This window comes from Hemitrygon akajei, chromosome 3 (assembly GCF_048418815.1).
Source record: "Hemitrygon akajei chromosome 3, sHemAka1.3, whole genome shotgun sequence".
NCBI classification, from domain to species: Eukaryota; Metazoa; Chordata; class Chondrichthyes; order Myliobatiformes; family Dasyatidae; genus Hemitrygon; species Hemitrygon akajei.
The window spans coordinates 177579570-177595860 of record NC_133126.1 but is presented as its reverse complement, the minus strand read 5'-3'; the positions used below and the strand labels follow the sequence as shown (position 1 = coordinate 177595860).

Sequence of the window (16291 nt, the reverse complement as noted above, 5' to 3'; positions counted from 1 at the left end):
GGTACCCTGCCCTATAAAGACACACAAAGTCAGGTTACTGACAGAGCCTGCTCTTCTCAGGAAAGATCTGTTTACGTGCACTGTGCCTCAATTAAAACAACTTTCAGAGGACTTTAGAAGAATTGCAGAGATGCATGAAGCTGGAAAAGGCTACAAAAGCATTTCTAAAGACCTAAGTGTTCATCAGTCCACAGTGTCTACAAATGGAGGACATTCAGTACTGTTGCTACTCTCCCTAGGAGTGGGCGTCCTGCAAAGATCACATCAAGAGCACAACGAGCAATGCTGAAGGAGGTGAAAGAGAACCCAAGGATAACAGCAAAAGACCTGCAGAAATCTCTAGAACCTGCTAAACTCTCTGTTCATGTGTTCACTGGAAAATAACACTGAATAACACTGAACAAGAATAGTGTTCATTCTTGGAAAAAACACTGCTCTCCGAAAAAAAAAAATTGCTGTATGTCTCAAGTTTGCAAAGACAACCTGGATGTTCCACAACACCTCTGGGACAATGTTCTGTGAACAGATGAGACAGAAGTTGAACTTTTTGACAGAAATACACACGCTATGTTTTGAGGGAAAAGGGCACTACACACCAACACCAAAATCTCATTCCGATTGTGAAACGTGGTGGAAGGAGAATCATGGTTTGGGGCTGCTTTGCTGCTTCAGGGCCTGGGCAGCTTGCAATTGCTGTGGAAACAATGAATTCAAAATTGTATCAAGACATTTTAAAGAAGAATGTCAGGGAAGCAGTCTGTCATCTGATGCTTAATAGAAGTTGGATAATGCAACAAGACAATGACCTGAAAGATAAGAGTACACCAGTAACAGAATGGTTTAAAAAGAAGAAAATTTGTGTTTTGGAATGGCCAGGGCGAAGTCCTGACCTTAATCCTACACAAATGTTGTTGAAGGACCTAGAGCAAGCAGTTCATGCAACTTAACAACATCCCAGAGTTGAAGCAGTTTTGTAAGGAGAAATGGAAAAATGGCTAAAATTCTTCCAAGCTGATGTGCAGAACTGATCAACAGTTACTAGAAACATTTGATTGAAGTTATTGTTGTATGGGGGGGGGGGGGGGGGGGAATCATACCAGTTACTGAAAGCAAAGATTCACATACTTTTTCCGACAAATACATGTAACATTGGATATTTTTTTCTCAATAAATAAATGAATTATAATGTTTTTAGTGTTATTTATTTAATTGGGTTCTCTTTATCTCGTTTCAGGACTTGCGTGAAGATCTGATCACATTTTAGGTCATTATCAAGCAGAAATAGAGAAATTTCTACAGGGTTCACAAATTTTGTAGCACCACTGGAGTGTCAAACAGGTTGCTCTTTTTCTTTAAAAACATGTAAACTAAACATTCAAGTTATCGACTTTTACATACAAATTATCAACCATTCCACGTGTCATCAAAAACACAAATGATCACCTGGGGTGAGAACATACCAAAAAACAACGGAACACAAAAAGCAAGTATGATGTAGATTGAATATAATTATCACCGGAGACCTACTCACATGGATTCTGTTCGGACAAGCTGCCCATTTGGTCGGGTGGCATTTTCACTCATTGAACGTTCCCTCCTTATACGAGCATGTGAGCGACCCTGAGGATGAAAAAAAAGATTAAGCATCTCTTTTTCTTTTAAAAGAAAAAATATTTGTCTAATTAATCCACAAGTGATCTCCAATCTTGGTCTTTCACAGGAAGATTTCAATACTCAAGTAATTTGCATACTAAAAGCTGAAAACTAAAGCAAGCATGATAATGAGTAAAATCAGTCATCCCTCCAGCTACAATCAGGTTTCCCTATTTCCAACTTCTCCAGAGAAATTTATTCTCCCTAAAATTCAATAAATTATTCTGTGAATTCGATAAAATATTGGGACGGATGGTGTGAAGCCCAAGGTCCTGAAGGAGTGTGCTGAGCAGCTGAGCTCAATCTGAGTCTCAGTCTGGAAAAGGTCCCGACTGAATGGAAAACATCATGTGTGGTCCCAGTACCCAAGAACTGTCAACTGAGAACCTTGAATGACTACTGTCCAGTGGTCTTGTCCTTACTCATCATGAAGACCCACACCCCAGCAAAGCTAGTCCTGGCAAACCTCTGACCCCTGGTCAGATCAGCCCAATCCCCTGCAGTTTGCCTACCAGGAGCACATTGGAGTCGATGATACTGTCATCTATTGCTGAACAGAGCCTATTCCCACTTGGATAAGCAGGGCAGCACCGTGAAGATCATGTCTTTTTGGTTTCTCAAATGCCTTTAATACCATACAACCTCCAGTTCTGGGGGAAAAGCTCTGTTCAATGCAGGTTGGCACTTCCACTGTTTCCTGAATAATGGACTACCTGACTGACAGATGAGTTTGTGTGGCTTCAGAGCGGTGAATGTATTAAACATGGCCTTAAGCAGCACTGGGACCCCACAAGGGACTTCCTTCCTGTTTACCCTGTATACCTTGGACTTTAGATACAACACTGAGTGATGTCATCTGTAGAAATTCTCTGATGACTTAGCAATAGTTGGGTGTATAAAGCGAGGACAGGAGGATGAATACAGGGCCCTGGTGGTGGACTTTGTCAAATGGTGCAAGCTGAATCATCTGCAGCTCTTGAGGAAGACTAAGCCTGCATTGCTCCCTGTACTACTGATGGTGAGGACCTACAAGTACCTGGGGGTTGACCTGGATGACAGACTGGAATGGAGCACCAACACAAAGCCTGTGTACAAGAAGAGCCAGAGTTGCCTCCACTTCCTGAGGAGACTGAGGTCCTTTGGAGTGTGCAGGCCTCTCCTTCACATGTTCTACCAGTCTGTTGTCACCAGTACAATCTTCTATGTGGTGGTGCTGGGGCAATGGCATCAATAAGGGTGATGCCAACAGGTTCAATAAATTGATTAGAAAGGCAGGTTCTGTTATAGGAGTCAGACTAGACACACTGGAGGCTATGGCAGAACAAAGGACCCTACGGAAACTCCTGGCAATTTTAGACAATGTTTCTCACCCTCTGCATGTTACCCTTACTGAACAGAGGAGCACTTCAGTAATAGACTAAGACAACTATGGGGTTCCAAAGAGCACTATGTGAGGTTATTCTTGCCCTCGGCCATGAGGCTCTATAATGAGTCAACCTATAGCCGGGGAAGTGATGACCTCCCTCTTGTTAGACTGTTTGACATAACTTATTGTTTAGTCTTTCTTCACTTCTAAGATTTGTTTATTTGTGCACTTGTAATGCTACTGCGGCACTGTAATTTTCTTTGGGATCAATAAAGTATCTATCTGAATAAATGCATCAAAGACCAGCATTTACTTATTTCAGGCCAGTTGAGCCAATATTTCTATATATAAATAGCATGTTTTAAGCAAATTGATTGTTAATAGAGGATTTGACCACATTATTATAGTAATAATGAGAGGAAGCACAAAAACCAAATTTAAAAAAAGCAATAGCCAGTAATACGAGTCACTAGATTAAGGGAAAATGTAGAGACTGAAATAATGGAGTACATCAAAGAACCTAACATCTTGCATACCACCTGTGGAGAGCACCAGGCGCAGAAAAGTATTTTCAAGTTTCACGATCAACATGAGATACTTAAGTATTTAAAAATGTACATGTCCAGAACAGATTTTACAATGACTTCATAGTTGAAGAGGGGTTCATCATTGACCAGAAGTTTAACTAAATCAAACAGATTTATCAGCACCAAATGATAGTTCACTAAAAATATTTAGATGCCTGCTAAAACATGTGCAAAAATTGTCAAATTGTAAATGCTAGTTCATTGTAGCAGATTTCCCATCTAATACAAAAACAATACAAAGCAAATAATCACTAATCCCACATGGATATTCCGGTAGTTTAGTTATCAGAAAGGAAATGAGCCCCAGTTGCTTCAGAAGAAGGTACGCCCACACACAAAAACTGTTGTGAGAGCAATATTACACAATTTGTTATTCAGATCAATTAATTTAGCAACAGTACAACAACTACAATGGGCAAGGGTTGTATCACTCACTTCCTCAGTCTGTGGAGTTGAGACAACAGACCGCTCTAGGTCCAAGAAGTCTAAAGGTTGCTCATTTAGGGTGAGTACTCGTGGAGGTGTTTTCAATGCTAAAGGCTCTGTAGGAGTTGATGTCATTAGATCCAAATCCCTTGGTCTGGAACGGTTATGGTCACCTAATAGAATAAATAAGTCTGTCACTCTTTGGAAGTGTAAAATTAGAGTGGAAAGAACAGATGCAAAAATATACAACAATCTTCAATCAAATTACAGAAAAAAACCTACAAACAAAAACTTATTAAGAATTATGCAAGAAATATGCAAGTATCATCAAGGTTAGGGAGGGAGAATAATAATGATGAAGAGTCATTTTGTCATAAAGCAAGGTAAAGGTCCTTTGGCCTATCATTCCATTATTCCTTATTTAAATAGATAGTATTTTCTGATCATCCATGGTCAAACGAGGTGGAGAATGCCAAGGATAACTTAGTAATATTTTATCTGTGCTGAAGTGGCTCTGCAACAAACATTCTAATCCTCTCCATTCAAAAGGAAGGATTTAAATGAATAAATAACAAACTACCATTCACAATAAAAGATTTAACATGTATATAACTTTAGTTAAGCTGCATTTGCAGTGGGTGCAGAAGAGGTTTATTAGGATGCTGCCTGGATTAGAGGATATTAGCTACAAGAAATGGTAAGCCAAACTTGGATTATTTCCTCTGGAGCATCAGAAGCTGAGAGAGACCTGGAAGAAGTTTATAAAATTTAAAAAATGAATAAATACGGTATATAGAGTTTTTGTTCCTCAAGGGGAGAAATGTCAAATACTAGAGGGTAAGGGAAGTAAGTTTAAAGGCGATGCGAGGGGCAAGTATTTTTTTGAAACAGAGTGGTAGGTACCTGGAATATACTGTCGGGGTGGATGGTTGCAGAGAACATGATAGAAGAGTTAATGAGCTACGCAGATAGGTACATGAACATGCAGGGAAAGGAAGAATAAAATTCACGTGCAGGCAGATGAAGTTAGTTTATTTAGGCATCATGATTGGCACAGATTGTCCCTGATCTGTACTGTTCTATTTGAAAATTAAGATGACCTACAAAGGATTTTAGTGATTGCAAATCACTTTTCAGAAAGAATGAACAGGTGACCTACTTTAATAGCAAATCCTTCCATTTTACTGGAAATATAATGGTTTCATGCCAAGTCCTGGTCACAATTTACAACTACAGTGCAACATCAATTTAACCTGGATGACGGGGAGAGCTTTAATACTCATCAGCAGTGAATCTAATATTTACCCAATTCCTTTCTCGGGGAACATGGTAATATTCCCATTATATTCCTATTATATGAGAAAATGGCAGCACACGCGGCCACTCCAGGAATGAATATCTGTTATCTGTAAGTAGGGGCTGTGCACAATCCTGATTTAATGGGGACGGACGTGAGAAGCACGGAGGAACATCTGGTGAAACTTCTGACATGCCTGTTTCGCTGCCGCTGCTACTGTGCGATCAAGAAATCTCCGGAGAGGAAGGGCCCGAATCCTCGGCTTTGCCTGTTGCTTGGCAGCCAGGACCGGGGTCGAAGCGCTCGGCAGAGATGGTGCTCGGTGTCGGAGGGCTGGTCAGAGGCTTGAAGTTTTTCGGACGGACTCAGAGTTGGCTGTGGTCGGATGCTTCCAGAGGCTGCATCGGGATGCTTTGCGGCGCTGGAGTTTCATGGCAGGAAGAATTTTTATTCCTTCTACCGTCTACGTGAGATGATGGGCTAACGAGGACTTTGAGACTTTCTTTTACCGTGTCCATGGTCTGCCCTTATCAAATTACAGCATTGCTTTGCACTGTTGTAACTATATGTTATAATTATGTGGTTTTTATAAGTTAGTATTGGTCTGTCTTGTGTTTTTGTGATATCATACTGGAGGAACATTGTATCATTTCTTAATGCATGAATTACTAAATGACAATAAACGAGGACTGAGTGTCCTCACAATCTAACCTAATACTCAAAAGCACAAAAATGGGTAGTGTTATAGCACTGATCTTGGAAATTAGCAGTTACATAGCAGTTGTGTGGAACCCGGCATTTGTGCATAGAATTCAGGCGCCCAAAGAACTTGCAGTAGCAATGTCCAGTGGCTTCTAGCTACCACATCAACAATTAAATATTAAACGCAAGCATCTTCCTTTCTCTCCTTACTTAAAATTAACTACTTTGCTCCTATTCCGGACCACAGTTGTTTCTGACCAATGCTCACTGCAACAAAAATGTTTCCTGAGTGCGTCAGTCTTGTTCTCTCAGGCCAGGAAAGGAATCATCCCGGTTCCTCTAGTGTGGAGAAGTGTGAGATACTGATATATCCAAAAAGGGACAGCAGTACATATGTTTCGTCTGTGTTAAGACTGCCTGGAATGTAGTTTGGGAGTGGTTCCCGAGGATGTGCAAGCAGCATTATAATTAAAGGATTAATTTAAATTAAATGTCATGAGAAGTGAAATAGAAACACAGAAAACCTACAGCACAATACAGGACCTTCAGCCCACAAAGCTGTGCCGAACATGTACTTCCTTTAGAAATTACCTAGGGTAACACATAGCCCTCTATTTTCCTAAGCTCCATGTACCTATCCAAGGGTATTTTAAAAGACCCTATTGTATCTGCCTCCACACTGTTGCCGGCAGCCCATTCCATGCACACACCATCTTCTGTGTAAAAAATCTTACCCCTGCCATCTTCTCTGTATCTACTTCCAAGCACCTTAAAACTGTGCCCTCTCATGCTAGCCATTTCAGCCCTGGGAAAAAGCCTCTGACTATCCACTTGATCAATGCCTCTCATTATCTTATACACCCCTATCAGGTCACCTCTCATCCTCCGTCATTCCAAGGGGAAAAGGCCAATTTTGCCAAACCTATATTCATAAGGTATGCTTCCCAATCCAGGTAACATACTTGTAAATCTCCTCTGCATCCTATAGTTTCCACATCCTTCCTGTAGTGAGGTGACCAGAACTGAGCACAGTATTCCAAGTGGGGTCTGACCAGGGCCCTATTTAGCTGTAACATTACCTCTCAGCTCCTACACTCAATTCCACAATTGATGAAGGCCAATGCACCGTATGCCTTCTTAACAAGAGTCAACCTGCGTAGAAGCTTTGAGTGTCCTATGGACTCGGACCCCAAGATCCCTCTGACCCTCCACACTGCCAAGAGTCTTACCAATTATACTATATTCTGCCATCATATTTGACCTACCAAAATGAACCACCTCACAGCTATCTGGGTTCAACTCCATCTGCCACTCCTCAGCCCAGTTTTGCATCATATCGATGTCCCGCTGCAACCTCTGACAGCCTTCTACACTATCCACAACACCCCCACCTTTGTGTCATCAGTAAACTTACTAACCCATCCCTCTACTTCCTCATCCAGGTCATTTATAAAAATCATGAAGAGTAGGGGTCCCAGAACAGACCCCTGAGGCACATCACTGGTCACCATCCTCCATGCAGAATATTACCCATCTACAACCACTCTTTGCCTTCGGTGCGCAAGCCAATTTTGGTTACACAAAGCAAGGTCCCCTTGGATCCCATGCCTCCTTACTTTCTCAATAAGCCTTACATGAGGTACCTTCTCAAATACCTTGCTGAAATCCATATTTACTTTATCTACTGCTCCTCCTTCATCAAAACGTTTAGTCACATCTTCAAAAAATTCAATCAAGCTCGTAAAGCATGACCTGCCTTTGATAAAGCCATGCTGACTATTCTTAATCATAAATCCTGCCTCTCAGGATCTTCTCCATAAATTTACCAACCACTGAAGTAAGACTCACTGGTCTATAATTTCCTGGGCTATCTCTACTCCCTTTCTTGAATAAGAGAACAACATCTGCAACCCTCCAAACCTTCGGAACCTCTCCCATCCCCTTGATGACGCAAAGATCATCGCCAGAGGCTCAGCAATCTCCTCCCTCACCTCCCACAGTAGCCTGGGGTATATTTCATCCAGCCCAATGACTTACCCAACTTGAAGCTCCAGCACATCCTCTTTCTTAATGTCTACATGCTCAAGCTTTTCAGTCCGCTGTAACTCATCCCCACAATCACAAAGGTCCTTTTCCGTAGTGAATACTGAAGCAAAGTATTCATTAAGTACCTCTGTTACCTCCTTTGGTTCCATACACACTTTTGCACTGTCCTATTCTCTCATGTCTTATCCTCTTGTTCTGCACATACTTGTAGAATGCCTTGGGGTTCTCCTAATGCCTTCTGGTTCTCCTAATTTCATTCTTAAGCTCCTTCCTGCTAGCCTTATAATTTTCTAGATCTCTATCATTAACTAGTTTTTTGAACCTTTCGTAAGCTTTTCTTTTCTTCTTGACTAGATTTTCAACAGCCTTTGTACACCATGGTTTCTGTACCCTACCATCCTTTCCACCTCATTGGAACGTACCTATGCAGAACACCATGCAAATATCCCCTGAACATTTGCCACATTTCTGCTGTACATTTCCTTGAGAACATCTGCTCCCATTTTATGCTTCTGAGTTCCTGCCTGATAGCTTCATATTACCCCTTACTCCAATTAAACGTTTTGCTAACTTATCTGCTCCTATCCCTCTCCAATGCTATAGTAAAGAAGATAGAATTGCGATCACTATTCTCCTATTGAGAGACCTGACACCTGACCAGGTTCATTTCCCAATACCAGATTAAGTACAGCTTCTCCTCTTGTAGCCTTATCTACATATTGTGTCAAGAAACCTTCCTGGCACACCTAACAAACTCCACCCCATCTAAACCCCTTGCTCTAGGGAGATGCCAATCAATACTGGGGAAATTAAAATCTCCCATCATGACAACCCTGTATTATTCCACTGCCCTTCCTCCGTCTCTTCAGTTCAGTTCCAAAACCCCCCCCAGCAATTCTAGTTTAAACTCTCCCCAATAGCCTTAGCGAACCTTCCTGCCAGGATATTGGTCACCCTCGGATTCAAGTGCAACCCATTCTACTGTACATCCTTATTGATAAGACATTTAAAGACTTTTGGATTGAATCAGGAATACAATACCTGCTACAACAATCCTCTCTGGCACCTCCATGACAGTCGTGGTGCTCGGAAAGTCTCCTTTTGCCCACCTATCCTCGGCAGTTTCTGGTGCAACCTGAAGCCTCTCTGGCACTCTCATTCGCTGACTGATACCCTCCGTGTAGTCCATCTCATACTGGATGCGGTTAATTTCAGCCATATCACTGGTGGGAGAAGGAAATGCTGCTACGTTCATGACACTGGAAAGTAATAACTGCCAGGAGAATAAAGCACATTGACCAAAAAAAAAATTTAAAATTAGTTACCTCTCAAAATCTCCACTGGAAGTCAAACACAAACAATATGCATGAGTATAATGAAACTTTAGAATCGTTTCAATCATAAACAACTACAGAAGCTCAGAAATGTCAACATCAACTGCTGGAATATTATTGGGAGTATTCTGTAGACACTTCCCCTACCCCAATGCAAGGTTCAGGAATAGTGATTACCCCTCAACCATCAGGCTCTTGAACAGCGGGGAAAACTTCAATCACCCCAACACTGAGCCGATTCCACAACCTATGGATTCACTTTTAAGCACTCTTCAACTCATGTTCTCGATAGTTATTACTTATTATTTTCTTTCTTTTCTTTTTGTATTTGCAGTTTATATTCCACTAATTAGATACCTCCATTCTATGCTGTAAAATTCTATGATACTCTCTCTCCTCTTTTAACCAGAACAAATCATGTTTATCTTTACCCAAATTAGATTTTGAAAACAAAGTTCATGCAAAATAGAAACATAGAAAATAGGTGCAGGAGTAGGCCATTCGGCCCTTTGAGCCTGCACCGCCATTCAGTATGATCATGGCTGATCATCCAACTCAGAACCCTGTACCTGCTTTCTCTCCATACCCCCGATCCCTTTAGCCACAAGGGCCATATCTAACTTCCTCTTAAATATAGCCAATGAACCGACCTCAACTGTTTCCTGTGGCAGAGAATTCCAAAGATTCACCACTCTCTGTGTGAAGAAGTTTTTACTCATCTCGGTCCTAAAAGGCTTCCCCTTTATCCTTAAATCGTGACCCCTCGTTCTGGACTTCCCCAACATCGGAAACAATCTTCCTGCATCTAGCCTGTCCAATCCCTTTAGAATTTTAAACGTTTCAATAAGATCCCCTCTCAATCTTCTAAATTCCAGTGAGTATAAGCCTAGTCGATCAAGTCTTTCTTCATATGAAAGTCCTGCCATCCCAGGAATCAATCTGGTGAACCTTCTCTGTACTCCCTCTATGGCAAGAATATCTTTCCTCAGATTAGGGGACCAAAACTGCACACAATATTCTGCCAACCAATTCTCTATCCATGTCAATACCATACCCCCAATACCGTGTGCTTTAAGTTTGCACACTAATCTCCTGTGTGCAAATCTAAATATACCACATCCACTGGCTCTCCCCTATCCACTCTACTAGTTACATCCTCAAAAAATTCTATAAGATTCGTCAGACATGATTTTCCTTTCACAAATCCATGCTGACTTTGTCCGATGATTTCACCTCTTTCCAAATGTGCTGTTATCACATCTTTGATAACCGACTCTAGCATTTTCCCCACCACCGATGTCAGACTAACCGGTCTATAATTCCCCGGTTTCTCTCCCTCCTTTTTTAAAAAGTGGGGTTACATTAGCCACCCTCCAATCCTCAGGAACTAATCCAGAATCTAAGGAGTTTTGAAAAATTATCACTAATGCATCCACTATTTCTTGGGCTACTTCCTTAAACACTCTGGGATGCAGACCATCTGGCCCTGGGGATTTATCTGCCTTTAATCCCTTCAATTTACCTAACACCACTTCCCTACTGACATGTATTTCCCACAGTTCCTCCATCTCACTAGACCCTCGGTCCCTTACTATTTCCGGAAGATTATTTATGTCCTCCTTAGTGAAGACAGAACCAAAATAGTTATTCAATTGGTCTGCCATGTCTTTATCAATTCACCTGTTTCTGACTGTAAAGGACCTACATTTGTCTTGACCAACCTTTTTCTTTTCACATATCTATAAAAGCTTTTACAGTCAGTTTTTATGTTCCCTGCCAGCTTTCTCTCATAATTTTTTTTTCCTTTCCTAATTAAGCCCTTTGTCCTCTGCTGGTCTTTGAATTTCTCCCAGTCCTCAGGTGTGCCGCTTTTTTTTTTGCTAATTTATATATTTCTTTTTTGGACTTGATACTATCCTTAATTTCCCTTGTCAGCCACGGGTGCACTACCTTCCCTGGTTTATTCTTTTGCCAAACTGGGATGAACAATTGCTGTAGTTCATCCATGCGATCTTTAAATGCTTGCCATTGCATATCCACCGTCAACCCTTTAAGTATCATTTGCCAGTCTATCTTAGCTAATTCATGTCTCATACCTTCAAAGTTACCCTTCTTTAAGTTCAGAACCTTTGTTTCTGAATTAACTATGTCACTCTCCATCTTAATGAAGAATTCCACCATACTATGGTCACTCTTACCCAAGGGGCCTCGCACAACAAGATTGCTAACTAACCCTTCCTCATTGCTAAATACCCAATCTAGAATGGCCTGCTCTCTAGTTGGTTCCATTATAAATTGCATTTTGCTTCCCTCCTCACTATAGCCTCCAATAAGAAGTTGCATGGTCCTCTAAGCTGCATCTGAAAAATTCTAGCATTAAGCTGTAACTTATTTAACAAGACATCGACTGTTTACTCTTTTCCGTGGATGCTGCCTGACTCGCTGAGTTCCTCGGGCATTGTATGGATTTCCAGCATCTGCAAACTATTTTGTGTTTTTACTTGCATTTTGTAGGAAGGAACATGTCCCTTGCTCAATTTTTTCAATCCATCCAAGATAAAATAAAAAAGTACACTACAAATAGTACTTATTTTGCAAATAAAAACAGAAAATACTGGAAATGCTTATATCAGGCTGCACTTATGGGAAGAGAAGCAGAAGAATTTGCAGAGCATTTCCAGTATTTTCTCTTTTTAGTTTAGATTTCCAGCCTCTGCAATTTTTTAATTACTTCTGCATGTGTGTTAATTAATCCTAACTTCAAAGCAAGATTGCTGCCTCAGAGAAAAAATGCTGACGTTGATTCAGATTCGTCTGACAAAAAGTAATATACTTTCCTACAATAAACCCTATTGGCAGGTTTTCATTCAATAACCTGTTAAAGAATCACCTTGTTCCTACCGTAACATGCCATTTTACACTTTGTTCCCTCCTCCAGGTCTTTAATGTAAATAATGAGTAAACAATTGAGGGCCAAGAACTAAGCCTGGGGTACTACAGTCCTTACATCCCTCCAATCTGAAAATTACCTTTATCATTGCATCAATAAAAGAACATTTATTGCATCAGCAAATGCCTTCTGGAAATCTTAGTGTTCACCTCTACCAGCTCTCCTTGTTGCATCTTCAAAGAATTCAGTTAAATGTATCAAACATTTAAGTTTCATAAAATCACGTTGACCAGGTTTAATTATAATAGAGCTTCCTAAATGAGTATTACTTCCTCAAATTCCAATAAAAGATATTAAATTAGCTGCATAAACACAAGAAATTGTGCAGATGCTGTAAATCCAAAGTAACGCATATAAAATGCTGGAGGAACTCAGTAGGTCAGGCAGCATCCATGGAAATTAGCTGGCGGGTAGTTCCCCACCTCTGTCTTCATCCCTTGTCAAACAAGTCCTTCAGTGGCTGATTTTCAGTCTTCCATAACTTTCCAGAATTTAGCAAATTTTGGAAAAGATCATAAACGTGAAGAAAATGTTGCATTAATCACTTAATATATTAAATTCTGGTTAACATAGTTAAGTAGGTAGCATTGCGGTTAGCGTTATGCTGTTATAGCTGGGGATGTTCTGGAGCTCAGAGTACAACTTTGGTGCCGTCTGTAAGGAGTTTATACTGTATGCTCTCTCCGTGACCGCATGAGTTTTCCCCAGGTACTCTGGTCTCCTCCTCAAAGACATACTGGTTAGTAGGTTAATTGGTCATTGTAAATTGTCCTGTGATTCGGCTAGGGTTAAATAGGTGGGTTGCTGGGCGGTGCAGCTTGTTGGGCCAGCTGGAAGGGACGGTATCACTAAATAAATAAAAAACTAAAATAAAAGGCAACTTCAAATCTTTAGTGCTAAAGATTTGACCAGGATGTAATTGAAAAGTTTTCTGGAAAACAAAGAAAGAATTGGCTGCCAGTTCTCAGTACATCATGGAAACTAGAACTGGCACAAGCGCCAGAGACAACTATGCTTACAGTTTTTTAAATCACCCTTGTTCCCATTACGTGCTTCCCCTCGCCAGCTGAGCACAAACAGTGGCTGGAACCACAACAAATTCCAGTTCCTTTTACTGGTGGTGACAGAACTTGACCTCAATACACCCGACTTTTCTGTGATTAAACCTTTCAACTTCATAAGGATAAAGAAATTTGGCATGATCTACTGACCCTCTCTCAATTTTATGGACCATAGAAAGCATCCTATCTGGATAAACCATTGCAACTGGTATGGCAACTGCTCTGCTTATGAATTGAAGAAGCAGCAAAGGATCTGGAGACAACTCAGTACATCAAAGAAGCTAGCCTCCCCTCCAACGTACTCTGTCTACACTCCTCGCTACTTTTATAAGGAAACCTCAGTAGGTCCTCCATTGGTTGGGGTGAACCATCTGTCTATGTAATACGCTCATCAGGGCAGCACGATATGGAGAGCAAGCTGTTGCCCATATAGCAGGCTCCCCCACTCCAGGAAGCTGATGAATCGAAAGGAACAGCAGAGACTGGCACCAATGGCATTGCAGCAGATTCCAGTCATCATTGAACTCAACATAGGACTGCCTTAAGGTCTCCATTTCTGTTTTTTTTTCCCTAGGGTTTACTCCCAAAGCCTCCCCATGAGTGGGTATAGCCTCAAGGAAGCAGAGGTTTGAGATCAGAGTTTTCCTTCTCCGAGATGAGCTGCCAACCATAGGGTGCCTTTGCCCCTTCTCCTGTCAGGAGAAACGGTTCCACTGGGCTTAGTAACTAAGCAACACACGTCAGCCAAGAGCTGGACTTGGTTGTCAGGGGCTATTTGAGACACACACCATTTGAGGCATTTAATAGGTAGTGGGAGCTTGTCTCCACTGCGTCCCCTGGCTATAACAACCTTAAGGAACTGGTAAAGTAACAAATGTAATCTAAAACCCTCACTCACCTTAACATTCTCATCTCCCCCACCCCTTCCCAAGCTTGACAGCCTGAAATGTTATCAAAATACATATACGACACCATATACAACCCTGAGATTCATTTTCGTGCGGGCATACTCGACAAATCTATAGAATAGTAACTATAACAGGATCAATGAAAGAACACCCAAAGCACAGAAGACAACAAACTGTGCAAATGCAAAATAAATAAACAGGTTTAAATAACGAGAATATGAGAAGAAGAGGCCTTGAAAGTGAGTCCATTGGTTGCAGGAACATTTCAGCTATGGGGTAGGTGAAGATTAGTGAAGTTATCCCCTTTTGTCCAAAGGGGTAGTGCAACCTGGGAACCCAGTGATGCAAGTCCTGAGGCTCTTGTACCTTCTACGTGAAGCCTGGAGCAAGAGAGCATGACTTGGGTGGTGGGGATCCCTGCTGAAGGATGCTGGCCTCCTAGGACAGGGCTTCATGTAGATATGTAGGTTGGGAGGGCTTTACCCGTAAGTACTAGGCCAGATCCACTACTTTTTGTAGGATTTATGGCTCAGAGACATCCCCTATCCCACTGTTAAAAGACGATTAAACGGCTCCCTTGTGTAATAAGATAGACTCCTGACCTCACAATCTCCATCGTAGTGACCTGGCATCCACCGGACTGCACTTCCTCTGCAATTATAACACTTTATTCGCATTCTGCTGTTGTCAACGCCCAGCTGAAATGAATTGATCTGTACGAGCGGTATTTACGCCTTTCACAGCAGCCCGACACATGTGACAATAATAAACAAATTTACCCTATCACTGCGTTCCTCCCCACCTTCGACATCAAAAGACCCTGATGTCCCTTTCACTTCTGCTAAAACAGCCACGACTGACTTTAACAAGAGCCGCTGGTGTCTAGACGGCTGATTTTGTGGGTTGTGGGCCCTCCGATCTGTCCTGGCCGCGGGCTCTGACCTTGATCCTCAGCCCAGGGATGGAGCACCTCCACTCCTGCCACACGGAGGTCAAGTCAGAGAAGCCACTGACCCCTGAAGTTATTCTCATCGAGTTATTTATTTACCCCTCTGCCCCAGGGTTTTTCCCTCCTCTCTGTACTTACCTTTGCTGTCACTGGATGCGGCGGCTCGGTTCCCGGCAGCAGGCCACGGCTGCTTAACCGCCAGCAGGCTGATTTTATCTTGATCTCGGGTCCGGTCACCCCTCCCGCCCCGAATCACTACGGCCTGCCGCAACTCTTCACACGAGAGAAACCATTTCGAGATGGTTGACGCCGAGCACCGGGAAATCGAAACAACTGACGGCGCTTGTTCGATCAGGTCCCCGTACCCGATCACTGCGCATGCTCAGCATTACTTTCGCGAGGACCTCCATAAAGCACGAGTGCGCACGCGTGAAAGAACCTTCGCCCTGTAGTAGCTCATACGCATGCGCTGTTTTCAGTTTTCACTTGGGGGGGTTTGATGTTGGTGGTTGTTAACTTTGTGTTGGCTCTTTGATAGGGAAGTCTTCCAACTGTTCACACGATCAAGTTTAGATTAAATTGTATAATTTAGATGAAATAAACAGGTATATGGATGAGAGGGGTTTGGAGGGATATGGCCCAGGTGCAGGTCAGTAGGACTAGGCAGAAAAATAGTTCGGCACAGCCAAGAAGGGCCAAAAGGCCTGTTTCTGTGCTGTAATGTTCTGTGGTTCTATGGTATCTAATAGAGGTTGAAGTTTATTTTCATACTGTATTATTGTAGCGTGATTGGATGACATTATGAAGGAAGTGATATAAATACTATTTTCAGCTAAAACCTTATTCACTGTATTTTAGAATACTGCACTGATCCAACCATCCTGCTTATAAAACCATAAGCCTCTGAAATTTGAGGACTCATGCCATTCTGTGCAATGGTTTATATTTAGAGATGATCAGAAAACAATGGCGGAAAGAGGCATGTAATGGGAGGAAATGGGAAGGGGACGTG

General features: G+C 41.8%; 1 protein-coding gene across 5 annotated transcripts in view; it reads right to left on the bottom strand.

Annotated features, from left to right (window-relative positions):
- The window catches only part of mffa (mitochondrial fission factor a), a 36701-nt gene extending 21024 nt beyond the window's left edge, over window positions 1–15677 (bottom strand). For 4 of the 5 annotated variants that reach the window (XM_073041426.1, XM_073041428.1, XM_073041429.1 and 1 more), the window contains exons 1-4: window positions 15418–15677; window positions 9119–9350; window positions 4042–4205; window positions 1532–1620 (exon numbers count right to left, since the gene is read on the bottom strand). In XM_073041426.1, the coding sequence (XP_072897527.1) occupies window positions 1532–1620; window positions 4042–4205; window positions 9119–9332 (467 nt within the window). In that variant the 5' untranslated portion in view covers window positions 9333–9350; window positions 15418–15677. The remainder of the gene's footprint in view (window positions 1–1531; window positions 1621–4041; window positions 4206–9118; window positions 9351–15417) is intronic. The other variant, XM_073041427.1, reaches the window with a different exon arrangement.
- Window positions 15678–16291: the final 614 nt, after the last annotated feature.